The 27160-nt window shown below is 49.0% G+C and overlaps 2 protein-coding genes across 7 annotated transcripts in view; one reads left to right on the forward strand and one right to left on the reverse strand.

The window, feature by feature from the left end:
• Window positions 1–11626, reverse strand: part of LOC309396643 (digestive cysteine proteinase 2-like) — a 415994-nt gene extending 404368 nt beyond the window's left edge. Inside the window, exon 1 of the mRNA XM_081961945.1 lies at window positions 11620–11626. The gene's annotated coding sequence lies outside the window, so the exon portion shown is untranslated. The remainder of the gene's footprint in view (window positions 1–11619) is intronic.
• AHDC1 (AT-hook DNA binding motif containing 1) overlaps window positions 1–27160 on the forward strand; it is a 276060-nt gene that overhangs the window by 192849 nt on the left and 56051 nt on the right. For all 6 annotated transcript variants that reach the window (XR_014176139.1, XR_014176140.1, XR_014176141.1 and 3 more), the window contains one exon: window positions 23132–23300. Coding sequence is in view for 1 of the 6 variants with exons in the window: in XM_081961913.1 (XP_081818039.1) it covers window positions 23132–23300 (169 nt within the window). In the remaining 5 variants the exon portion in view is untranslated. The remainder of the gene's footprint in view (window positions 1–23131; window positions 23301–27160) is intronic.

Consider the following 27160-nt stretch of genomic DNA (forward strand, 5'->3'; position numbering starts at 1 on the left):
CAGTCATAAGTCGCCTTTTAAAGTGCCGTTATAACTTGGAACGCTCTCTGAATGAATGGTTGTCAGTCAGGGGTGTCCAAAGTTGGCAACTTTAAGACTTGTGGACTTCAACTCCCAGAATTCCCCAGCCAGCTCTGCTGGCTGGGGAATTCTGGGAGTTGAAGTCCACAAGTCTTAAAGTTGCCAACTTTGAACACCCCTGTTGTAAGTGAAGATCTACCTGTGACCATATTGACATGATAGCTTTAGCAGGTCAGTTGGAATTGTCAACAGCGTACCGCATTTACCAAAGTATCTCAGAACTTTGGGTTCAGCATTTCCCCCGAGATAATGGAGCTATCACAAACTTCTTGGACCTCCCCTGGTCTCCTCCATCTGCCTTCTCAAGATCACAAGCAAGCTTCAGCTTTTGGCTTCCTGCAGCAGAGACATGCTTTTGTCTCCTTCTGTTCCAGTCTGTTGTGGTCCGTTGGTGGCCTGCGGAGCTGGCAGCAGAGTCGGACAGTGAGAAGGTTGGGGAGGAACCTGGGCCAGTCTTGGAGTCTGGGGAAGGCTAGGACGAGGGCTCTGAGTCGGAGCTAGAGATGGGACCAGGGCCATCTGGAAGTTATGTGCTGCCTCCGGATACTGACATCAGCGAGGCAGAAGAACAGGGGGAGACTGTTCCCAGTGTGTGCATGCGCAGAGCTGCTAGAAGGCAAGAACAATTAAGAAAAAAAGGGTGACTTGGGAGTAAGGCTTGGAGATGATTGGGCCCTCCCATAAGACATAAAAGAGGAGCAAAGGGATGTGAGCCTTTGCAGGAAGCAATTAGTTCATCTAGTCGGTTCAAGCTCTGAGAAATCCGGTTTGACTCTGTGTTACATTTGGCCTTGCAAAACTAATTGGCAATTAGGTGTCTGGCAGCGTTTCAAGGGAGATAAAGGTGGGTGCTTATCAACATTACCCTGAAAGACTGTGGCAACTCGAGCAGACATCTGTCGGCATCTTCACAGGCTGTTTGTGAATCATTATGGGCTGTGAATGACCGTAATTCACAGCCGTCTAGATAAAAGAGGGTTTTGGGGACTAAGATTGCAATTTACGCTTTCTCAGGAAGCCTAGGTCAGAACACAGTCTCTGCTCAGCAGGGCTTCTCCCAAATTGGGGAACGCTGCCGGCCGTTCTTTATCAGAAGCCAAGCTAGGATGAGGTAACCGGCCGTAAGCCGCTCTCCTTCCCCCCCCCCCTTCTTCTTTTCCCAAGCCACCCTCTTTGGGAAACAGGCGAGCTATTGTCTCTCTCCAGCCTTGGCAGGCAGAATTTGAGGAAGGGAAACGGCCTCCTGCGTGCTGTGGCAGCCGCGTCCTCTGCCCAGAGACAGCCGGGCGCTACAGCTGCAAGGCAGGCAGCAGAGCCAGCAGCCTTGGCCTGAGGGAGCCGTGGCATTTGCGTCAGGTGGAACCAGGTGGAACTTCAGCATCCCAGGAAGGGCCTGGAGCTTTAGAGCAGAACAACAAAGGAGAAGCAGGGCACGAGGAGACCAGCTCAGGCAGGAGAACATGCCTGATTTTCAACCTGGCCCTCTTTGAAGGAAGCCTTTGGAAAGCCTTTGGATGGATCAGAACCGCTGGAAGAGAAAAGTGGAGCCCCCGCGTTGGGTGTGTGTTGGTGTGTATGTGCGTGAGAGTGAGTGGTGGTGCTTGTTGGGGGTTTGTGGAGGAGGGAAACAAAGCTGCCACTGGAAGGCAGCTCCATTAAGTCTTTCTCGCCTTGCTGTTAGGTCTTTTATCAACTGCAACTTTTTGGCCCAAGCTAAGTTTTTAAGGTGCGCTGTTTCGCCAGCCCCATCTGTTGGCTCGTTTCGCAGTGCTTTTCTCCCTCTTTGCTTCGTGCCCCAAATGTTCTCCACCCAGAAGATGGTCTGGGCGGAGAAAGAACACGGCAAGAGGAAAGAGGACAACAGCAATCAACACGATTGTCTGTATGTTAGGTGGGATTAGAATAGCTAAGCATGAGGGACTCACTGCAAAGGGTGGAATCATTGAACTGAAGGACTTCAGAACAGCAGTCACCAACTGGTGGTCCAAGAGAAAATGTCGGTGGTCCCCAGAAAAAATTATTTGCATTTTTTATATTGCACTAAATATGATTTATCTTTTTTAAAAAAAAAATCATATTAGCGGGTCCGCGGAATTTAAAATTATGAATGTAGTGGCCCCTGAGGCCTGAAAGGTTGGGGCCCCAGCTTCAGAAGACCAGAATCTGAGCCATCAAATGCCTCAAGCTGACTTCTTTACAGGGTTGGTCCCAGCACCTTTTCCCCATCCAGCTCAAGTGTATGTCGAGCAGCCCTAAGAATCCAAAGCTTAGGTTTTTATCTTATTTCTATTAGTGCGGCAGCTATTTTGAATGGTATCTTTCACAAAACACCGATCTTTCTCCAGTTCTCCGAAGCAGCAACACAGGAGGAATGTTACGAATAATACCAGTTTAAAGGAAGCAGGTTTTGCACGGATCTGGTTTCAGATCGGCAGATCTGAACAACGTGCTCATTTCTGACCTGGGAATGAGCTTTTTCCCTCCCCGGTTTTTGTGGTGCATTGCGTGGAAGGGAGAGATGCGAAAGACGGGCTTAATCTTTAAAATCAGAAAGGGCAAAGAGCCAGTTCAGCTGTTGGTGAAGGTGCTGAGTGTCATTAGTATCACAGATGAGGTTGTGGGTTGTTGTTTTTTCTCGTGCATTGATTGTTGTTGATACCACAGTATGTTATATGGCCGTGATGGTGAACCTATGGCATGTGTGTCCAAAGTGGCAAGCGAAGCCATGTTGCCCGTCACCTACGACCTTGCCTGTTTGTCTTCTGGGTTTCTGGTACGCACATGCGCCCGACAATCAGCTGTCCTTCGCGCATGTGGCAGGGCCGCAAACCGGTGCATGCCTTCACGCCGGCCAGCTGATCACCAGGCGTGCTAGAACCCAGAAAGTTTGGTTTTTCTTGGGCGCAGCCCTCAGTTGCATGCGCGCGACGTTTCCGCGTGACTTTTTCTGCACTCAAGTAATGAAAAAGGTTCTCCATTACTACTATATGGGCTGCCTGATAGAAGAGAAAGTGAGAGAGTGAAGTTTTAACAACCACCACCAAAAGAATAAAATGTTATACCAAAGGGTAATGGGATAAATATGCCCAAATGCAGTTAAAGATTTTTGGCTGGGCTGGTGACGGGATCTGACTTTTTGTTTGTTTGTTTCGCTAAAGGCTTTGTTGCAAACCAATTCCGTCAAGTTTGCTCAGGTCAATATGTTTTGCAATCCGATGACCGATTCAGACTCATTATTCCACACCTTTTTACCCTAAGAATAATAAGTAGAGGCGTTTATTGAAGCCACTGCAGTCCTCCTTCAGCGCACAGCCATCTGCCTTTTCAAGCTAGTCTAGGTCCCTTTGCAGCAAAAGTGGGTTGCTACCGGTTCGGCCCAGTTCGGCCAAACCGGTAGTGAAATTCAGGCCTGGGTCGCAGAACCGGCAGTGACTCAGACCTCCGAACCGGTTCCCTCGCCATCACTGGGCCGCCACCATTTTGTTTTTGACTGACTGCACGCACGCTGTTCACTGTAAATTGTTCTGCGCATGCGCGAAGAACAATTTACATTGAAGAGCACGCACGCAGCACCAGTAGTAGAAACGGCAGCAACCCACCCCTGCTTTGCCACTGTTCCTTTATAACCTACAGCAGGGACGTGCGGTCAGGGGAGGCAGAGGAGGCAGAGCCTCACCGCTCTCATCATGAAAATAAAAAAAGGGGGGGAAAGGGAAAAGGCGCTGAGGAGCCTTCTGCACACATGGTCCGGGAATGGTACCACGTGTGCAGGAGGCTCCTCTAGCCTCAGCCTCCCTCCTACACACGTCGTCCCATTCCCCGCCTTCCTGAGTCAACATGAAGGGGACCGCAGCGCGAGCCGCGGTCCCCTTCATGTTGACTCAGAAGTCAGGAAGGAGGGGAATGGGACCACGTGTGCAGGAGGCTGAGGCAGCTTCAGCCTCCTGCACATGTGGTCCCATTCCCCGCCTTCCTGAGTCAACATGAAGGGGACCGCGGCTCGCACTGATGACGTCACCAGCCTCACCAGCCATAAACCTCACCGCACATCACTGACCTACAGTGATATATCTGAGGCATGATACACCAGTCTGCTTCTCTCCGTCCCCATTTCACAGAATAGCAGATTGGAAGGGACCTTTTGAGGTCTTCTGGTCCAACCCTTGATCAAACAAGGAACTCTATATCCTTTCAGACAAATGGCTGTCCAATCTCTTCTTTAAAAACCTCCACCCACAACTTCTGGAGGCAAGTTGTTCCACTGGTTAATTGTTCTCGCTTTTAGGAAGTTTCTCCTTAGTTCTAGGTTGCTTCTCTCCCTGATTAGTTTGCATTCATTGCTTCTTTGTCCTGCCTTCGGGTGCTTTGGAGAAGAGGTTCACACACACACACACACACACACACACACAAAAAAAAATAGGTGATTGTGTTTCGGTTTTCATGTCACAGTTGGGTGATTGATCTTGAAAAGAGATTTTGCAGAGGATAGTTGGATGAAAACACGAGCCCAGTCTACAGCCGTGGTGAAGAAGGGAAAGGAAGAGAAAGGAAGAAAGCTGCCAGTGGATTTGGCCTGTACAAGTAGTCCTCGGCTTACAACCATTCTTTTAGTGACCGAAGCTACAACGGCATTGAAAAAAAGGGACTTATGGACATTTTTCACATATGCAACGTTTTTGCAGCATCCCTGTGTCACGTGATCAAATTTTAAATGCTCGGCAACTGGCATGTATTGCAACCCCTTTGCAACCCCCAAAGTCAATCGGGGAAGCCGGATTCGCTGAACGACCATGGCAGAAAAAAGTTGCAAAATTGGGGGCGACTCACTTAACAACTGCCTTGTGTAGCGTTGGAAATTCCGCTCCCCATTGTGGTCATAAATCGAGGACTACGACCATTGGTTGTAACAAGAGCCTCGGCGCAAAGCACAGCCTACTCATTTCCTGCCATGGGCTGTCCTCCGTCATTTGTGATTCTGTGTCAACTCCCTCTTTTCTTCCATCACTGTCGCCAAACCGAATGGAACAGTGCTACCTGTTTTTGAGAACGTCCCCAAAGAGATGCTAAATGGTCGTGGTTCTCAGTCAAGGATGGGAGAGAAGGGAGGGAGAGGGGAGGAGACACACACACATCACAAGCTACTGACTTGAAGGGAAAGGAAACCCAGCAGCTTCAGTGGCTCTGGTGGACCCATTACCTAAGATGAATCACTTGCCATCTGTTGTGTCTCTTAATTATACATGCAAAGCAAAGAGAGAGTCCTGCAAAGAGTGAGAGTGAAAGAAAGGGATGGAGGGAGGAGGAGGAGGAAGAGGAGGAGGAGGGAGGGAGGAAGGGAGGAGAAGAAAAAAGAGGAGGAAGGAAGGAAGGAGAAGAAGAGGAAGGAGGAGGAAGGAAGGAGAAGAAGAGTAGAAAGGAAGGGGAAGGAAGGAAGAGGAGGAGGAAGGGAGGGAGGGAGGGAGGGAGGGGAAAGAAGGAGAAGAGGAGAAGAAGAGAAGGCGAAGGGAGAAGGAAAAGGAGGGGTACCTGTTTGGGCTATGAGGGTTAGCTTTTGAACAACCTAAAAATTCATGCTGCCGGATTTTGGTGCTGCAATCATGAGGGCTCCAGGGACCCCAAAATGGATGCCGGAAGCAGCATACGGCCCACAGGTGGCCAATTCCCAGTCTGCTTAGGGGGGGGGGGGGGGAATCTTGCTGTTTTTCATCTAATGCAGTCAGCATCGCAAGAGTCTTCAAATGGCGGCACATCAGGCACGATGGATAAGGGAGACCAGGTTCCTGCTTGCAGAGAAGGGGCGTATGGAAAGGCACAATGTATAAAGGTTTGCGTTGTACAGCCAGATACCTGTATACAGGCCGTCCTCGCCTTACGACCATTCATTTAGCAACTGCTTGAAGTTGCTGACTGAAAAAAAAGAAGGACTTGCAACTGCTCCTTGCATTTAAGACCACCATAGCAGCCCCCACCCTGATCAAAATCCAGGCGCTTGGCAACCGATATGTCTTTACAATGGTTGCAGTGCCCTGGGGTCATGTGATCACCAAGAGGCGCAGTGGTCAGAGTGCAGTACTGCAGGCTCCTTCTGCTGGCTGCCGGCTGCCAGCAGTTGGGTAGATCGAATCTCACCAGACTCAAAGTTGACTCAGCCTTCCGTCCTTCCGAGGTGGGTAAAATGAGGACCCAGATTGTTGAGGGCAAGAGGCTGACTCTGTAAACCGCTTAGAGGGGGCTATAGAAGCACTGTGAAGCGCTATATAAGTCTAAGCGCTATTGCTATATTACAACCTTCCCAGCCAGTTCTCATTGAGTCAATATGGAAGTCAGGCAAAAAAACAAAAAGACCATAAAGTCAGGTGCAACTCAACAACCCCCTGTCTTAACCAATGGAAATCTGCTCCCCATTGTGATTCTAAGTCCCAGGACTACCTGTAAGTGTAAATTATACCCCCACAGTACCTCCGGTGTGGGGGAGAGGTAGGCTAATTGCGACTGTTTGCAAAGGAGGGTCAGACCTTTTTGTAACCACTGTAGGCAGCCGGGGAATCTTCAGGTCCATATTGATTCACAATCCATCCCAGCCTTGAAGTAAAAGTTGAAAGCAATTGTGTTCCTTTTTTTAAAAAAAAGAGAGGTGTAGGAAACGAGCCACTTTCCAGATCTGTTGTTGGCTCCTACGAACCTCGGCTAACAATGCCAACAAACAGGGGTGAAGAGGATTGTAGTCCAACGTCTTGTGGGCTACAGATCTGCCAACCCCCTTAACTTAAAGTTCCATTGTTTGCTTGCTGGCTGTACTTCTCTTGCATGCTAAATCAGTCCTTGAAACTCATTGGGAGCTGCTAACGCTCATCCACTTCAAATCCTGTAAATAGCGAAGTGTTTATTTTCCTCCAGCATAGTTTACTGTTCTCCTACCGAGTTATCACACTCCTTGGGTAGGAGGATGAAAATTGGGAGTGTAAGAACGGAATTGATTTCTAGTTAGCATCCAGAAAGTTTTCCCTCTTCCTCCACCAGCCACACCTCTGGAGGTTAGACAATTTTTTGAACTGAAAAGCAAACATGACACTTAAATGCGCAGGCAACTTTCCTGGAAATATCCCAATTCCCAGATTTATTATATCGGATTATGTGTCATCCTGTTGACATTGACTCTTAGGGACCCCCTAGGCCAGGGCTCTGCAAAGTTGTCCCCTTTAAGACTGGTGGACTTCAACTCCCAGAATTCCCCAGCCAGCTAGGGAATTCTGGGAGTTGAAGTCCACCAGTCTTAAAGGGGACATCTTTGCAGAGCCCTGTCCTAGGCCGACCTTGGTTGCAGGTAATGATTAAGTAACTTTCATTTGTGTTTGTTTTTTAAAGTCTGCAGGCTGTCCTTCTAGACAACTTTTTTTGGGGGGGACAGCTGGCCACTAAGAGTGACAGTGAAAAATGTCGGGTAACAGAAGCAGTTACTGAAATATAATGTATAAATAGGACAAAGAGGCCAACTACTGCAGTACATAACAAACCGTAACTTAGTGGGATGTGTGAACCCAGCTATACTGCTAGGTGTAGCAGCGTTTGTTTAAGGCAGGGGTGTCCAAACTTGGCAACTTTTAAGACATGTGGACTTCAATTCCCAAACATAGACAAGCATTTTGGGAGTTGACGTCCGCAGGTCTTAAAAGTTGCCGAGGTTGGACACCCCTGGTTTGAAGCGAAGGAAGACCAGTGGTGGGAAGCTACCGGTTTAACAACCGGTTTGGTGAGTGTGCAAAGCACGCCTAAAGCGCTTGTCCACAGCGCTGAAAATGGAGCATTTAGGAGCTCAGCTGCTTACCTTCCAACTCAGCAACGGTAAGTAGAACAGCGAGGGGGTGGGAATCGTCTGTGCCGCGCGATTGAGATGAGCTAGAAAGCAGGAAATAAAGGACAGGATAGGGCAGGAGTGGGTGGGCGGGGCCAACTGATTGTCAGAGGTACCACCCCTGGGGAGGACTCCTGGAAAGGTTGAAGGAAGTCCTACATGCCACCCAGAAGAGCAGCTGTCTGCGCCTACAGGGTTCATACCACATGTTTGCTTGCTTTCTTTAACTGCGGTTGAGTAGGCCTCTTGCTAAACTATAAACTATGGTTTACAAAACCCAATAGCTGGAACCATTTTGGCTCCATGTGATGTGTGAACCCAGGCTAAGTCCAGAAACCTGGGCTAGATGGTCAAGATCTGAACTTATATAAAGCACCTTCCTTGTGTTCCCATGCTCGTGTTTCCTGAGTATGGACTTTGTGGTTGACATCATCAAGATTTGTACAGATTTTAATTACAGTCACACGAGTGTGCCTTATTCCTGTCATCTTTCTTCCAGTCTGTGCCCTGACACATTTTCCTGTCTCCTCCTTCCGTTTTGGTGCCTAAGCAGTAGGCTTTGGACCTGAACATTTTTGGTGTTTCGACATCTCCAGATTCTTGGCCCATATGGCTTTCCAAAGCATCCTTAGCTCCTTTCTGGATTGTGGCATTTGGGCATCTGTCTCCACTCGCCAAAAATACCCCCCTCCTCTTGTTAGAGACACGTGGTATTATTGTGTGGTCTCTCCCACAGTTGTAATTCTCTTCCACAGCTTGCAGAAGTTGCTGCCTTCCTGGTGTTGTTATTCTCCTTTGCAACATCAGGAATGAATGATAAAAACTCTTAAGAGCAAAGAGGTTTAACAAAAAGGTGGCCATAGCAACAAATGAATGGAGTTATCCCTCCCCCCCCCTTTGATAAAATAACGGGGATGAATTCCCGTTCTGGAATGGTACGACAATCGTAAAGTTTTCCATCTTGGATATCCTCCTGTCTGGGAGAGGCTAACATCCGATTCCAAATCCCAGCCCCGAAGGGCCCCATGGAAACAAGAGTCTTCTTAGACTATCTTCCCCCCCTTCCTCCTCCCCCATCCCCAATTAGAGAAAGAGTGGGGAAGGCAAGGTCAGGTGCATGCTTTGAGAATCAAAGAGGAGATATCTTGTTCCCGTCCTTCTCATCGCCAGGCGTTGCCAAAACCGTGTTTAGGAGCTTTGGAATTTTTCCGGGGCAGGAGGTAAGAAAAAACTTCAGAGCATCACAACGCTAAATTCTCTACCCGATGCCTGATCCAAAAAAAAAAAAAAAGCAACGGGAGGGGAGAAGTGTGATTCTGCTCTTTCTCACTCTCCTCCTCCTCCCCCCCCCACCCGCACCTCTTCCATCTTGAATGGAAAATTCTTGTTCCTCCTTTCCATCTCAACCAGGGAATGAAACAGCCTCCCAAGAGGTCCTGTTTTTAAGTTGGCGGAGGAGAGGCAGAAAGGGAGGGAGGGAGGGGAGAGAGGCTGGGGGGGGGCTGTGTCTGCCATTTGCTGCCTCCAAGGAGCCTGAAACTGTTAAACTAATTAAAGATTTTCAGCACCAGGATTAATCCTTTTGCAGGGTGGTTATTGTGAGCCCAGGTAGTCTATTAGTTTACCAGGCGAAGATATTGGATTTCTGAAAGACAAGTCAGCACTCTTTGGGGGCTGTTATCTTTCCAAGGCTCCAGGGGTCAGGAGGTAGCAAAGAGAGGTGACTGCAATCTCTCTCTCCCTCTCCCCCCCTCTCTCTCACGGGAGGGGGGGGGAGAGAGAGAGAGAGAGAGAGAGAGAGAGAGATCCTTGCTGTATATGCTGCTCAGTTCTGCCTTCTACACACACACCCTTTGCAATTTCATGTAGGCTTGTCTCTGCTTCTCTCTCTCTTTCTGTTTTCTCTTTCTGTTTATTTCTCTCTGTGGTTCTTTCTCTTTCTTTCTGTCTTTTTCTTTCTTTCTCTGTTCTCTATTTCTCTCGTTCTTTCTGTTTCTCTCTGTTTCATTCTGTCTTCCTTCCTCTCTCTTTCTTGTTCTATCTTTTCCTTTCTCTCCCTCTTTCTGTTTATTTCTCTTTCGTTCTGTTTCTCCCTCTTTGTCTGTTTCTCTCTCTCTCTGTTTCTTCCTCTCTTTCTTTCTATCTTTTTCTCTCTCTCCCTTTCTCTATTTCTCTTTCTTTGTTTCTCTGTTTCTTTCTCTCTCTGTTTCTTCCTCTCTTTCTTTCTATCTTTTTCTTTCTCTCCCTCTTTCTCTATTTCTCTTTCTTTCTGTTTCTCTCTTCTTTCTCTCTCTGTTTCTTTCTCTCTTTCTTTGTCTTTTTCTCTCTCTCCCTTTCTCTATTTCTGTTTCTCTCTCTTTCTTTCTCTCTCTTTCTTCCTCTCTTTCTGTCTTTTTCTCTCTCCCTTTCTCTATTTCTCTTTCTGTTTCTCTCTGTTTTTTCCCATCTTTCTTTCTGTCTTTTTCTCTCTCTCCCTTTCTCTATTTCTCTTTCTTCCTTACTCTCTTTCTTTCTGTCTTTTTATTTCTCTCCCTCTTTCTCTATTTCTCTTTCTTTCTGTTTCTCTCCGTTTCTTTCTCTCTCTTCCTCTTTCTGTCTTTTTCTTTCTTTCTTTCTTTCTTTCTTTCTTTCTTTCTTTCTTTCTTTCTTTCTTTCTTTCTTTCTTTCTTTCTTTCTTTCTTTCTTTCTCACTCTCTTCCCCCTTTAAGGCCTTTCCTGCATCCAAGCATTTGTCCCTTCTCTTGTGTGGTCCCTGCTACATTTTGCTAAGGGAGGAGATGCCCTGGCCGACACCCCAGCAACGGCAACGTCCAGAGCCCCTAATGCGAAACATGTGGCCGCAGCCTGGAGCTGAGCAAAGGGAGGTGCAAGGGAGAAAGACCATTTGTCTCCTCTCCCTCCCACCCACCCCCCAGCTGTGGCCCTCTTCCACCCCTCCCTTCCTGGGGCCAAGTCTGTGAATAGTTGGCATGGGGAATGGAAGGCTGAGCTGAGTTCCGGCCTGAGAAACAGCCTAGTATTCTTCCTCTTCTTTCCCCATGAGTTGAGACTTTGGTCTGTTTGAGGTTGTCTGCATGCTGCTGGCCCTTTTGAGTTCCTTCTCTTGGAAGGAGCAGAACAAATAAAGAGGGGAGGGAGGGAAGGGGGCTGCTTAAAGAGAGCAAGCACCAAGCCCAGCCTGAAGGCTTCATCCACCAACTCACATGTATGTATGGCCAAGAGTAACCCATTCTGTATGCCAGGAGAATGAGTCATTGTCTGCTCCGGGGAGCTTGGCTCCCTCCCTCCTCCCTCCTTCCTCAAAGCTCTTTTTCTATGCTCAGGCTGCGCCCGCTTACCTGCCTTAGCATTCAGACAGGGAAGGAATGTGGAGACAAGGTGGTGGGAGGAATGCAAGGGGAGGCAGAGGGAGGTAACCAGAGGACAATCCTGCGAGATGCACCATCCCTTGTTTTGCTGAAGGCCAGGAAGCTTCTCAAAGGGATGGTGCATCCCAAATGCAGGCAAGTATCAATAGCCAGAATGACTTTAAGGTAGCCAGAATGGCTCAGGAGCTCATGCAGGTAGTAGCAATAGCAATAGCACTTAAACTTATATACCGCTTCACAGTGCTTTTACAGCCCTCGCTAAGCGGTTTACGGAGTCAGCCCATTGCCCCCAGCAATCTGGGTCCTCATTTTACTCACCCCGGAAAGATGGAGGTCTGAGTCAAACTTGAGCCGGTCAGAATCGAACTCCTGGCTGTGAGCAGACTGAAATACTCTATTCTAACCGCTGGGAGGGAGGGAGGGAAGCAAGCAAGCAATAGCACTTTTATACCACTTCATGGTGCTTTTACAGCCCTCTCTAAGCGGTTGACAGAGTCAGCCTCTTGCCCCCAACAATCTGGGTCCTCATTTTACCCACCTCGGAAGGATGGAAGGCTGAGTCAACCTTGAGCCTGGTGAGATTTGAACTGCCAAACTGCAGCTAGCAGTCAGCTGAAGTAGCCTGCAGTACTGCACTCTAACCACTATACCACTGGGGTAGGTTTCTTAGTGCAGACCCTGTTGGAAAAGGGCTTTGAGGACTGAAGACTCACCTGTTCCGTTTAGCCGGCCTGGACCATTCATAACCTTATTATACCTCCTGGCAGATATATTTTAACTGGGTAATTTTAATTGGGTATTTTTTAGGATTGCTAATATACTGTTTTTATTTGCTTTACCTGTACAGTGTCGTATTGCCTCCTCTTCTATGTTTTTATGTTTGTATGTTTGTATTCCATTTTATCTGTTTTATTTGACTGTACACCGCCCCGAGTCCCTTTGGGGAGAGGGGGCGGTATAAAAATCGAAATAAAGGTAAAGGAGCCCTGGTAGCAAGAGTGGTTAGAATGCAGCATTGCAGGCTAACTCTGCTCACAGCTTGGAGTTCGATCCTGTCTGGCTCAAGGTTGACTCAGCCTTCCGTCCTTTCGAGGTCGGTAAAATGTGGACCCAGATTCTTGGGAGTGCTTTGCTGAGATTGTAAAAAAAAAAAAAAAACCAAGCGTGCCGTAAAATGCTATGGAGCAGTACACATCGTCCTTGACTCACAACCAGTTGAGCCCGTTGTTAAGTGAAACATTTGTTAAGTGATTCTGCCCCATTTTACCATCTTTCTTGCCACCGTTGTTAAGTGAGTTACTGCAGTGGATACGTTAGTAACCCGGTTGTTAAGTGTGAATCTGGCTTCCCTGTTGACTTGGCTTGTCAGAAGGTCGCAAAAGGCGATCGCATAACCTTGGGACCCAACAACGGTCATTTGTATGAACCAGTTGCCAGGCGCCTGAATTTTGATCCCCTGATCCTGGGGATGATGCAAAGGTCGTAACCCTGGGAAAACGACCATAAGCCACTCTTTTCAGTGCAATTGAAACTTTTAATGGTCACTAAATGAACTGTTGTAAGTGGAGGACTAGCTGTATATAAGCCCAAGTGCTATTGCTATTTGGGGAAGGCATCTCTGGGCATGGCAATGGGTGGGGTTTTGCTCCCAATTTGCTTGGCTTTGCAGAAGAATGGAAGTATGTCAGGCTATTGAATAAATTTTTCTTCCCCCACCCTACTCCCTCTCCTCCTCCATGCATGGGGGTGTTGTGGCCTGCCAGCAGAGGTGGCAGAAGATTCGGACAGTGAGGAGGTTGGGGAGGAAGATGGGCCAGTCCTGGAGTCTGGGGAAGCCTCCGATGAGGGCTCTGTGTCGGAGGCAGAGATGGGGCCAGAGCCGTATGTCAGTTATCAGCTGCCTTCAGAGTCAGACATCAGTGAGGCAGAAGAACAGCTGGAGCCTGTTCCCAGTGTGCGAATGCACAGAGTTGCCAGACGAAGGGAACAACTAAAGAATGGGTCGACTTGGGAGTAAGGCCACAGGTGGACGACGAATGGCCCCTCCCAGAGGAAATAAAAGAGGAGGGAAAGGGGAGTGGAGTTTGCAGGAGACAATTAGTTTGCTTCATTGGTTTGAGATTCTCTGAGACTCCTTGCCAAGTTTTGCAGATATCAGCCTGTCCAAGCCAGATAAGATCTGTGACTTTAAATCCTCCTTTGAAAGACTTTGCTGGATGTGAATGAGCAGAATTCACAATAAATTAATAAAAGGGGTTTTTGTCGGGACAAGGAGTTTGCTTCATGCTCTTGGGAAGCCTCGGTCAGAACAGGGGTGTGTGCAGTGTGCCAAAACTCTTTGGATGGTCTTGGTTATATCTTTCCCCACTTCAAAACCCGTGCTGCCCCCTGGAGATGGAGGAACAGGGAGGGGGGAGAGGTCCGCGTCCCTCTCCCCCCTGTGTGGTCAACAGTTGCTGGGAGCTGTTTTTGAAGCAGATGAGGTTTCCCAAACAGCCACGGAAGAGGTGGGAATTACAAGCCCCCTGGCAGGCACAGACTTGTTGCAACATTAGGAGAATCAGGCAAGGCAGGGAGGCTCCAGCCCATGAATTACAACGGGTGCACGAACGGTGGACCGTTGTTACTGTGCTGGGTGTGTGTATATGCTCTCCTGGTTGGAGAGCAACTATTCTCGCAATGGGCTTGTATGTGCTTGTAGCCTTTGCTGAGGCACTGGGGTGACTGGGTGAGAAATTGCCTAAGTATTCTGAGTCGAATCTCTCTGTGTGTGGCAGGGCTGGGTTCCTGCCAGTTCTAACCTCTTCTATAGAAGAGGTTCCACAAATCTACCGTGCCGTTTAGAACCGGTTCCAGCTTCCCTCCCCCCCTGCCCATCCGCACATCATCAAGATGAAGAGCCAGAGGAGGAATTCTGGGAGTTGAAGTCCACAAGTCTTAAAGCTGTCAAGTTTGAACACCCCTGGAGGTTTTTTTCTAAAGGGTTAGGGGTGCAAGGGTCTTGTAACTTGACAGCTTTAAGACTTGCACACTTCAATGCCAGAGTTCCTGAGCCAACATGACTGGAGGTGGAATTCTGGGAGTTGAAGTCCACAAGTCTTAAAGCTGTCAAGTTTGAACACCCCTTGGTTTTTTTTTTCTAAAGGGTTAGGGGTGCAAGGGTCTTGTAACTTGACAGCTTTAAGACTTGCGTGCTTCAAATGCCGGAGTTTCTGAGCCAACATTTTGGTTGCTAAGCAAGAGCGTTGTTAAGTGAGTTTCACCACATTTTACAAGTTGGCCACGCCCACCTGGTCACATGGCCGGCAAGCCACTCCCACAAAGCAGCCCACACCGACAGGTTCTAAACAATTTTGAAACCCACCACTGGTGTGCAGGGCGTGTGTGTGAATGTGTAGGGCAGTGATGGTTAATCATCATGGACCAAGTTCCCAAAGTGTGCATGGCCAAACTCCCAAAATGTAATGCGTGTGCGGCCCCCCTGCATGTGCCTCCCTGCACATGTGTGTGTGGATCCACACATGCACTCCACCCCCCCCATGCATGCATGGCAGAGATCCAAAGACCAGCTGGCCGGTGGGAGGTGTGCGGTCATGTGCGGTGGAGCTGATCTGGGCCGAAGGCTCGCATGCCATCAGAGAGGGCACTGCGTGCCACCTCTGGCACCCGTGCCATAGGTTCTCCATCACGGGTGTAGGGGCATTGTGTGTAGGATTCTGCTTTGTATGAGGGGGTGTGCAGGTTTGCTGCTCTGAGCCACTGGTTGAGGTCACACATTACACTAAGCGACTGTGGACTTTGCTTTTGGCTCAGCCCTCAGTGGGGGAAAAAGTTATCCCAATTTACCTTAGGATTTGAAATCAGGGTTTATTGCCGGCTGCCTGAATGTAATGGTGGCTTAGTTTGACATACACAAATGCCGCCGCCCCCCCTTTTTTGTTTGTACTGTCTTGGCTTATTACTGGTTTGGGACTTGCATCCTACCCAAGTCTCTTCATTAGTCCATAGAGGTCATCAAATTTGCGGATGACACCAAGCTGGCAGGAATAGCCAACACTCCAAAAGATAGGCTTAAGATACAGAAGGATCTTGAGAAATTTGAACATTGAGCACTATCTAATAAAATGAAATTCAATGGTGAAAAGAGTAAGGTTCTACATTTAGGCAAGAAAAATGAAATGCACCGCTACAGTATAGGTGGTACCTTGCTCAATAGTAGTAACTGTGAGAGGGATCTTGGGGTCCTAGTGGACAACTATTTAAATATGAGCCAGCAGTGTGCAGCAGCTGCCAAAAAAGCCAACACAGTTCTAGGCTACATAAACAGAGGGATAGAATCAAGATCACGTGAAGTGTTGATACCACGTGAAGCGTTGATACCCCTTGGTAAGGCCACACTTGAAATACTGCATCCAGTTTTGGTCACCACAATATAAAAAAGATGTTGAGACTCTAGAAAGAGTGCAGAGAAGAGCAACAAAGAGGATTAGGGGACAGGAGGCTAAAACATATGAAGAACAGTTGCAGGAACTAGGTATGTCTAGTTTAATGAAAAGAAGGACTAGGGGAGACGTGATAGCAATGTTCCAATATCTCAGGGGTTGCCACAAAGAAGAGGGAGTCAAACTATTCTCCAAGGCACCTAAGGGCAGAACAAGAAGCAATGGGTGGAAACTAATCAAGGGGGGAAGCAACTTAGAACTGAGGGGAAATTTCCTGACAGTGAGAACAATTAAACAGGGGAATAGAAATTGCCTCCAGAAGTTGTGAATGCCCCAACCCTGGAAGTCTTTAAGAAGATGCTGGATAGCCATTTGTCTGAAACGGTATAGGGTTTCCTGCCTAGGCAGGGGGATGGACTAGAAGACCTACAAGGTACCTTCCAACTCTGCTATTGTATTGTATTGTAAAAGCAAGAGTAGCTAAAAATGAATTTTGGGATAAACAAATCAGGATGAGCGAATGGGAAAATGTGTGTGTGTGTGTATGTTTGCGCCTGTGTGTATTCTCTGTGCAGCATGACCCTGCCACACGCGTGTGCATTGGTAACTTTTGCCTGTACCCACTTTTCCCCACTTCCAGGGCCTTGTGTCAGTTTACATGCAAAGGTGATGCTATTCATCGGGATGCAGGAAGTCCTCGACTTACAACAATTCATCTAGTGACCCTTTGAAGTTGCAATGGCCCAGGGGCAGGGGGGGGGGGAAAGTGACTTATCACTGGTTTTCCCATTTGTCACCACTGCAGCATCCCCATGGTCATGTGATCAAAATCCAGGCAGCATTGTCTTTATTGCAGCATCCTGGGGTCATGTGATTTGTAACCACTCCCAACCGGCTTTCGACAAGCAAAATCAATTGGGGGGGGGGGGAGCCAGATTCGCTTAAGGACAGTACGTTTCACTTTAACATCTGCAGCCCTTCGCTTAAAACAACAGTGGCAGGAAAGGCTGTAAAATGGACCACGTCTTGGCGAACATTGTCCTTGCTTAGCCGTGGAAATTTGGGGCTCTCATCGTGGTCGTACGTCGAGGACTACCCGTGCATTTCCTGGGTTGGCGCAAGGACTTCAGATAGATCTCCTCTTTTTCTGGCCACGTGTCACGAGAATTGTCTCCGCCTGCCATTTGGAGTGGCCCTTTCCTCTCGGGGGCATCCGGCCTCCTCTCTCTCGGTACCAAAAGGATCCCCATGGGTAGACTCTGCATCTCTTTGTCCCAGAGAAAGCTCGACTCCTGGGACTGGAGCTTGGGATTTGGAGGGTTTTTCCCTGTCCCACTTGAGTTTAGAGGGAAGCTGGCAGGAGGAGGGAGCCTTGGGAGGGGCTGGGACCCACTGACTCGAATGAAAAGCCTTCTGTGTTTGGCCTACTTCTTGTGACTTTCTGGCTGCTTCTGCCAGCTCCAGGCAGCTGAGACTAGCCTGGTCCTCCGAGGGCCATTTTCGCCATTCCACATTCGCCCCTTGGCTGTAACTCTACACCTTCCAAGCCTGCAACTGCCACCGTGTGCAGAGGCCGGGAGGGAACGGAGGGGGGCTGAGAAGGGCATTTACTTGCCAACTCCCAAAAATTGCAGGGAAAGGAAAAGGAGAGCTCTGGATTCACCGCCCTCTGCAAGCAAGAAACAGGCAGGCTCAAGTGGGACTGAGTTATGCACAGGCAAGGGGGAACCCCCCCCCCCCGGTGGCTCAGGGGTAAGACGCTGAGTTTGTTCATCAGAAAGGTTGGCAGTTCAGCGGTTCGAATCCCTAGCGCTGCATAATGGAGCGAGCTCCCATTACTTGTCCCGGCTTCGGCCAACCTAGCAGTTCGAAATCACGTAAGAAATGCAAGTAGAAAAATAGGAACCACCTTTGGTGGGAAGGGAACAGTGTTCCGTGCGCCTTCGGTGTTTAGTCATGCTGGCCACATGACCATGGAGATGTCTTCGGACAGCGTTGGCTCTTTGGCTTTGAAACGGAGATGAGCACCGCCCCCTAGTGTCGGGAACGACTAGCACGTCTGTACGAGGGGAACCTTTACCTTAAACCAAGATAGCTGAAAGACAAGGATCGTCTGCATTTGGCAGGCAGCAGGGGCGGGGTAGATAGCCTCTGGAGTGGTGCAGAGAGCCCTGGGAGCTGCAAGGCAGTTGAGTCTGCCAAAGGCATGAGGTCACTTCCTGCTGTGGCTTTCCTGCAGTGGGGAGCCCTTCTAGAGCTTGCGTATTATGTCAGGGTGGGTGGAAGGAGCCTCCAGGCACCACCGCTACCGGTTCGCCCGAACCGGAGAGAACCGGCTGAATCCCAGCTCTGGCGTGTAGTCTTCCAGGGGACCATTTGGAAGTAGTTTGCCCTTGTCTTCTTCCTAGGTTTTGGTTTTGATTTGATTTCGCAGTCCGCTCGAGTTCCCAGCCACTTACTAATCAGGTCCAGCCGTGCCCAGCCTTTGAAAGTCACCAAAGCCAGCTCGAGGTCCAGGAAAGTAGGTGTGTAAAAACGTAGGCATGGAAAGCAGAGGGAGGACCATGCCAGCAGCTGGGTAGAGACAGAGTGACACACACAGCAGGGGGGTAGATCCAAGTGTGAACCTGTAGTGGGATAAAAAGATGGAGGTGACAAATCCATTTTCAGTTGCACAGCAAAGGACACAGTTCCATGGCAACGTGGCTGGGCGAGGCCGAAGAGGAGGGCACAGCAGAGAGGAAGAGCGCAACAGTGCAGGGTGGATGCCAAGAGCAGTTGAAAAGCACCCAGGGAGGCCACTGCTGGTAGGCAAACCCTGTGAGTGTAATAAGTAGCATCGCCCTCAAGAACTGGCTTCAAATCCCTCAGTGGTCGCTGTCAAGTCAGCCTCAAATCCACCAAAGGATTATTGTGCGACTAAAAGGAAACTTCAGGTTTTGAAACTCTTCTCCCCGTATTGTTCTGATGATTTCCACGCCCTTCATCAACTACTGCAGCTCAGGAGATGGTGCTAATTTGCTAATTTATCTTTTCAGAATCTGTCGCCTTTTCTTCTTTGCAGCTGCTTAGTACGTTGTTGACTTCTTTGCATCCCTCTCTCTCTGTCTCTCTCTCTCTGTCTCTTTCTCTCCCTCCCTCTCTCTGTTTCTTATTTATTTATTTATTTATTTATTATTCACACTTATAGACCGCCCCCTCTCCCGGAAAGGACTCTTTCTATGTATCCCTCTCTCCATTCCTCTCTTTCTCTCCATCCCTCTCTCCCTCCTTTGTCTCTCTCTCCCCCTCCCTCTCTTTTTATGTCTCCCTCTCTCCCTCCCTCTCTTTCTCTCCCTCCCTTTCTCCCTCCTTCCCTCTCTCTCTGTCTCTCTATCCCTCCAGCCCCTCTTTCTCTTTCTATGTCTCCCTCTCTCCCTCCCTCTCTTTCTCTCCCTCCTTCCCTTTGTCTCTCCCTCCCCCCTCTCTTTCTGTCTCCATCTCTCCCTCCCTTTCTCTCCCTCCCTCTCCCTCCTTCCCTTTGTCTCTCTCCCTCCCTCCCTCCCCCTCTCTCTTTCTATGTTTCCCTCCCTATCTTTCTCTCCCTCCCTCTCTCTCTGTCTCTCTCTCTCCCTCCCTCCCCCTCTCTTTCTATATCTCCCTCTCCTCCACTCTCTTTCTCTCCCTCACTCTCTCTCTGTCTCTTTCTCCCTCCCCCTCTCTCTCCGTGTTTCTCTCCCTCTTTCTCTTTCTCTCCCTCCCTCCTTCTCTCTCTTGTCTCTCTCTTTCTGTGTCTCCTTCCGTCTCTTTCTCCCCTCCCCCATCTCTCTCCTTTCCTCTCTCTCTCTCCCTCACTCCCTCTCTCTTTCTCTCACTCCCTCTCCCCCTCCTTCCCTCTCTCTCTCTCTGTCTCTGTCTCTCTCTGTGTCTCCCTCCCTCTCTACCCCTTTCCTGACAGAGGCTTTCTAGTTTATCACTCGGAGAAACATTGAGTTCAGCTGGTAGGAAAAGGTCAACATTCACTTAGTCTCTTTGTTGGTCCCCATGTAGGCTTCCCTTCACACACACACCCCAACGAAAGCCCAAGCCATAAGGATTTGCTCCCAAGTGGGCCTGTGAACCTTCAAACGCCTCCCCCGACATTAGGACTTGGAAAAGTGCGCAGGCTTAGCCTGGATTGGGTCCCAAACTTTGCTTTGAAGCTCTAGGTTGGAAATCCTGCTTTGTAGCCAGGACTTATGGGTGGCCTTGGCAGCATTCTGCATGGTGATGACCCACAGCCCTGGCTCTGCACAGGATCTTTTGAACGGAGCTCTTTCCCCTAGAATAAGCAGGCATCTATTTCCTCCTCCGATGCTGTCCCACCCGGCGGAGGAAGAGCCAATGCCACAGTCCACATTGTTTGCCCTGACTCCTCCCTTGCAGCCTGGCAGATGGACCGGGCAGATGTGTCAATATACACATGAGGCCAGTGGTGTGAGCATAATCGGTCTCCCCAAATAAACAGCCCTAGACTGGCCCAAATTCCAGTCTCTGCTTCAGCTCTTTATCCGTGAAATGGGAATGGGTCCGTTTTGGCAAACTGGGTTCCTGCAGTCCCAGGAAGGAGAATTTGGGATTCCAAGGGAATTCAGGTCCAAAGGTTAGGTTTTCAGAGAGGGAGGAAAGTTTATTCTTCCCTTCGCTTTCCTATCCTTCCCTTCCACGTCCTTTCCTTCCATGTTCTTCCCTTCCCTGTCCTTCCCTTTTCTTCCACATCCTTCTCTTCCCTTTCCCATCTTTCCCTTCCCTTCTACATCCTTTCATTCCACATCCTTTCTTTCCCTTCCTTCCCTTCCCTTAATGGAAGACCAAGTCAACTTGCCAAGCTCCTCTTTGCCTGAGATATACCTTGATTGGGGACTCCAAGATGCCTTTGTCAAATGAAAATGCCCCAGCCATCACCCGCCACACATCTCAATGGCTCACCTATTTCTTGCAGACGCTGCGCCTCCTTGAAATGGGTGGGTGATAAGGAAGAGATTACGCTTCATGGCGGGAAGTAGAAGAGGCAAGGATGGGGAGTTGACTTCCCGGGGCTGCTTGGAAGCACGGCCTTGCCGTCCAAGCGATGGTGGCCTTGCATTCAAGATAAGGAGTGTTGGATCCTTGGCTTGCAAGGGACCTGTTGCAGATATAATAGCCCCAGAACAGGGCGTAGCACTGTGTGAATGAAACTTGGGAGAGTGAGAGGTTGGAGTAGGGAGATGATGCCTCAACTACTTGGCAAGGAGTAGCCGAGGTGGCAGTTTAATTCACGGTGGATTCTGCTATCCTGGCCTCCTTCAGGTTGCTGCATGAGAAGGGTTGGATAGCTGCACCCCTTGCAAAGTTGTTGTTGTTGTTGTTGTTGTTGTTGTTGTTGTTTCATTCTTGTGCTTAAGGCTCTAGGCCAACACCCATTCCTAGGGCTTTCCATGTTCTGTTTCTGCTTTGCTTTATGGGCTGCATTGAATGCACAGAGCCCGGTTAGTGAATTACCCATTTTATGGGTTTGTGCAGTGCCTCGAACAGAGTGAGTCGGGCTTGCGCAAAACACACTAAAGCGCAGATGCACATGTGTGACCGTACGCTCAGAGGCCGATCAAGGCAACAGCTGACTGAGCTTAGTAGGCTGTTTGTATGTAATTGCTATGCTCACCGCTGACTGAGTTAAGTATGTTGAGTGGACACGTACACACCCACACCCACACTTCGAATAGCTGTAGTATGGAAAGAGAGGGACGCTTTTCTATGCTCTGGTAAATAGACCCAGACATTCCCCAATGCATGTTGGCGAAATCCTTGTCTCTCTAGCCTGTGGGTCAAAGTGCACAAGCCGTGTGAAAACTGAGACACAGATTTTGGTGTACAGAGCATGAATGCCGCTTCTCCCCCCCCTTCCTCTCTCTCTCTTTCTTTCTCTCTTTCTTTCTCTCTCTCTCTTTCTCTCTCTGTGTCTCTGTCTCTGCCTTTCGCTCTGTGTCTCTGTCTCTCTGTGTGTGTCTCTCTGTCTCTCACTCGCTCGCTCTGTCTTTCTCTCTCTCGCTCTGCCTCTGTCCCTCTCTCTGTGTCTGTCTGTCTCTCACTCGCTCGCTCTGTCCTTCTCTCTCTGCCTCTGCCTCTGTCTCTCTCTGTGTTTCTGTCTCTGTCTTTCTCTCTCTTGCCCTGTCTTTCTCTCTCTCGCTCTGCCTCTGTCCCTCTCTCTGTGTCTGTCTGTCTCTCTCTCTCACTCACTCACTTACTTGCTCACACACCACACAGCTTGAGATAGCAGGATGACTGTAGCTAATAGAGTTTGGCTGATGCCCCTGCAGGGCTAGGATACCACGGACAGAAAGGGAAGAGAAGAACAGGGAGGGGAAACCAGACGAGGAAGGAAAGACTGAGAGTCCCTGGGATCCGATGAGTGACAGCCAGGTCTGGCATCCAAACAGATGCACAGACATTTTGTCTCTTTATCAGAGCCACCCAGGCCCCTGACCCACACTGTAATGCCCCTTGGGTGAGGTGTGTTGCATTCTCCAGGAGCCTTTCCCCCCCCCCACTCCCTCGCGCACCTCTGTTGTACTCCAAAGCCAAACCCTTTGTATTTTTAATGACCTTGAGCAGGAACCAGCTACCCTGAACAAAAGACGCAGGATTCCCTCACTTCTGGCGGGTGGGGGCCGCCTAGCTCAAACTTGCTTCTAAGCCAGGAAGGCTCAAGGGGGGGGGGAGGGAGGAGGGTCCTTCCTTGCAAAACAAACCAAAAAAACAAACCCCGAGTGGGTGGGTCAGGTTTTTCTCTTCTGCCTTGGCAAGGCGGCCGCTGTTTCTAAGGGACAGGGCCAAGCGGGGTTTGAACACGCTTCATGGGACTGTCGGCCAGCCCTCTCCAGCCAGAAGGATCATTTGGCCAAAGAGAGCTGTATTCAGGGGGGCAGGAAAGGTAGAGTCCGCATGCATACCTTCTCCATCCCCTGCACAAAATGGAAGCTTGTTTTTTAAAAAAAGAAGAAGAAGAAGAAGAAGAAGAAGAAGAAGAAGAAGAAGAAGAAGAAGAAGAAGAAGAAGAAGAAGAAGAAGAAGAAGAAGAAGAAGAAGAAGAGAAAACTCGGCAAGCTTGTAAGGGGAAGAACGTAGCACCAAGGAGCACAGCTCTTAGTGCCATCAGAGAGCTGCCTTTGCCTTGCACCACTCACTCACGCGAGTGTGGACGGACGGACACACACACACACGGACACACACAGACTGGACACTTCTCACCCACTGCTGCGTCCCTTTGAAATGAAATCTCTTTGAAAAGAGTTTGAGGGGGTGGGAGGTTGTTTCAAGCCGGGGTCCTTCTCTTCCTGCTTCTCCAGTTCCCCTTCTTCACAAGCCCGGGTCTGTGTGCTTTCCCTTGGCAGATGGGATCTCCAACGCGTGCCAGCCCATTGGACTGGAGAACGGAGCCAACCCGCCAACTGAATGGTTCCCTTGCAACCAGGGTCCAGGGTTGCGGCCACCCAACAGCGAAGTGGACGGCAGCGAGAGGAACTTCAGGGTGAACCTTCACTGCAAGTATGGGCGGCCCAGGTAAGGGGGCTCGGATGGATGGAGGGGCTAGGGGGGGGGTCGGGGAAGCAGGCAGCTGAGCCTGGCTTTTCTGCTCTGGTTGGTGAAGAGAGTTGAAGTCCGTTAAATCAGGGGTGTCCAAACTTGGGAACTTTAAGACCGGTGGACTTCAACTCCCAGGATTCCCATGCCGGCTCAGCAATTCTAGGAGTTGAAGTCTGTTAAATCAGGGGTGTCCAAACTTGGGAACTTTAAGACCGGTGGACTTCAACTCCCAGGATTCCCATGCCGGCTCAGCAATTCTGGGAGTTGAAGTCCGTTAAATCAGGGGTGTCCAAACTTGGGAACTTTAAGATGGTGGACTTCAACTCCCAGGATTCCCCAGCCATCCATTCTAGGAGTTGAAGTCCACCAGTCTTAAAGTTCCCAAGTTTGGACACCCCTGACATAAATCATAAAAGAGCCATCTTGTTCCCCACCTCTGGGGTAGAGCAACAGGTTGCTCAAGGTTTTTCTGAAACCCCCGTAAGATTCAAGGAGGCAAACTAAGCCAAGCTGATTTCCAGAGAATTGTGACCCAGGTGGAAAAGTCTTGTTCTCTGCCTCGACTCTGTACCTGCATTAAAGGAAACATGAGAATGGATTCTAGTACTTCCAAGAGGCAGGAACAATGTGCCTCTCTGAAGGAGTGTTTGCTTCCCTCTGATCAGCAAATCAGGCTTCTCTGCCCGTAGACAACAAGCGTATCAGAACTTGCAATCTGGTCCTTTCCCTGGCTTGCTAGATTTCTGCTTGCAATGTTCGTTTCTTGGGGACTGGTTTACAAAACGCATCCCTTTTGCCCATAGTCTACAGTGGTGCTGGACACTAAACCTGTAATTTACCATCACTGTTTTCCTTCTTCTGCCAGTAGGAAGAGACAAAGCCTCAGGTTAGGATGGGACATTAGGATACTGTCTGTCACCATTGCATTGTCATCTCATGTCTTGATCCCAGGATGTCTGATCCGTGCAAATGTAGGATCAGTTGCAGGTGGTATATCTCAACTAAAGCATCTGCCCTTAGTAGAATCAAGGCGTGTTGTTTCAATTTCCCCCAAACAAAACTTTACATACCTGTAGTGTAAAGGGAACATTCTGAAGATTAGAAGAACCCAACCAAACGGTTTTCTTGATCTTAATGCAGACAGGATTTGCCATTGCCTTTTCGGAAATGTTTTCCTGGCTTCCCAGTTTAGCCTACAGCTTTGGATTTTATGTGTGTGCATGTACGTATGTGTGTATGTATGTATGTATGTATATAGTAAAAACTCATGCAAACTAAAGCAGAACGAAGGAGAAATGAAAGAGAAAGCTAAAAGTGTAAAAAAAAGTAAAAAAAAAAGATTTAAAGAAGCAACCTCTGATCTTCACAGCAGTTGCAAGTGCAATTATATTTTAACCTCTCTCTGTCTCTCCCTCAAGTTAATCATGACTCCTTTCTATATCCATCCAGTTTAATCATCAGAGTCATAAATTGTAAGTTCACTTTCGTTCTTTTTTAGGCTAAAACTCCATAAGGAGTTTCCAGCCACTATTAAGTGTAGGTATTGTCCTTTCTCTAATCAAATGAGTCAATTAAGCCATCGCAAGAAAGTTCCAACATCTTCATCAAACTTCCTCCAGGGTGGGCAATGCCCAATCTTTTCATTTTTGTGCTACAATAATGTCACTGCAGTTAGCATGTTAAAAAAAAAAACACCAGTGATTCGTAACTCTTTGGTACAGGTTAGTTCTCAGCTTACAACAGTTCGATTCAAAGTTACAACGGCACTGGAAAAAGTGACTTAGGACCATGTTTTCACAGTAGCCACTGTTGCAGCATCCCCAACGGTTGTGTGATCAAAATTCAGGCACTTAACAAGGGACTCATATTTATGACAATTCATCCGGTCGGTCGTTAGATTCGTTTCAGGAGTGTGAAGATCTGTCCGTGAATCTCAGAGACTCCATGCCCAGTCTTCCCTTGCAAAGCACCTCATTTGGGAAATATTTACATGGCAGCTTTCCAAGATAGATAAGGTCTGTAGTCATAAATATTCCTTTGAAAGATTGTTTGCCAGGCCTTGGCTGAATGTGAATGAGAGGAATTCACATTCGTTTAATAAAAGGGGTTTTGTCGGGACCAGGACTCTGCCTTGTGCTTTTTGGAGAAGCTTAGCTCAGAACAGCTGGCTTAAATGCTATGCAAGGCATTAGATTCCTGTGCTGTGATTCCCCCTGGCTTCATTTGTGAGATCTATCCATCTTTCTCCTCACTGACTGCTTTAGAAATTTATGGAAATGAGCAAAGATCCCAAGGATTCTCATTGGTCAATAAGGCTGAGGTTTCTCGCTTGCACTGGGCATTGGTAGAGCCCATGTGTGCAAACACACAGACACAGAGGCAAATACACAGATGCACAGGGTGACCCAGCCTGTTCCTGGCTCTTGTCTTTTGTCTCATCTGTCAGAACTTGGAAAGGGAGGGAGGGGTTGGGGTTGAGGAAATGCACTGGAAAAAGACATCCTGCTTTCTCTGACTTCTCTCCCTCCCTCCTGCTCTCTCGGGTGCACCAGATCCCTGCTCTGGGCTGGGCTGCTTTCCTGACCCTTCTTTGTCCACATCTGGCCAAGAGTTGCTTGGAAACATCAGTGCAAGGATGGGAGGCAAGAGCCAAGCATTCTCCCAGGGACAGATGGGAAGCCTTGGAAAGTACAGAAGGAAAGCCAAGTCCGCAGCAGACGCTGATCTCCTTCCTTCTTCCTCTTGCTGGACAGCCTCAGGAAATTTGGGGAGAGGCTGGGAACATTTGGAGGAAGGAGGCAGAGAAGGAGAAGAAGAAGGCAGTGGGGGGGGGGATGGTCAGAGCACCCAGAAAGCGACGGAAAAGCCGTCTTTTGCAAAGGTCTAACCAAGGGGATGCGGTGGCTCAGTGGCTAAGACGCTGAGCTTGTCGATCAGAAAGGTCAGCAGTTCAGCGGTTTGAATCCCTAGCATCACCTGACGGAGTGAGCTCCCATTACTTGTCCCAGCTTCTGGCAACCTAGCAGTTCGAAAGCATGTAAAAATGCAAATAGGAACCACTGTTGGTGGGAAGGTCACAGCGTTCCGTGCGCCTTCAGCGTTGAGTCATGCCGGCCACAGGACCACGGAGATGTCTGCGGACAGCGCTGACATTTTGGCTTTTAAACAGAGATGATCATTGCCCCCTAGATTTGGGAATGACTAGTAGATATACTATGAGCGAGGGGAACCTTTACCTTAAACCAAGATAGCTGAAAGACGAGGATTGTCTGCATTTGGCAGGCAGCAGGGGGGGAAGATAGCCTCTGGAGAGGTGCAGAGAGCCCTGGGAGCTGCAAGGCAGCCAAGTCTGCCAAAGGCATGAGGTCACTTCCTGCTGTGGCTTTCCTGCAGTGGGGAGCCCTTCTAGAGCTGAGCCAGAGGGAGGGAAGATCCTGCAATGGGAAAAAAAGGGGGAGTTTTTTTTGCCAAGGCTGATGAGAAGCGAAGAGAAGGAGATGGCCGGGCCTATTGGAAACAACACAGGAAAGACGTTTAGGGTGGGATTGCGGTTTCGTAGGAAGTCGATGGAGACAATTCAGCTTCCCTCCCACCGTTCAGGTCAGGGAGATGCCTCTTGATGACCCAGATTTCTCCGTCTCCCCATGCGCAGAAGGGGAGAAGTGGAATCTTTTAGCAGCTCTGTCCTCCCGGGGTTGCAGAAGGAATGGCATCTGTTGGATTGGGGTGGGGGGGGAGGGCAGGCTATAGAGAACGTGGGGAGGGTTAAGGCAGGATGGGCTTCTAACCCGTGGAGAGATTTGTGGTACCCATTTCACCCGCTAAGCCTCTTGTCG

Source organism: Natrix helvetica (assembly GCF_964273705.1).
Source record: "Natrix helvetica genome assembly, chromosome: 9".
Classification (NCBI taxonomy): Eukaryota; Metazoa; Chordata; class Lepidosauria; order Squamata; family Natricidae; genus Natrix; species Natrix helvetica.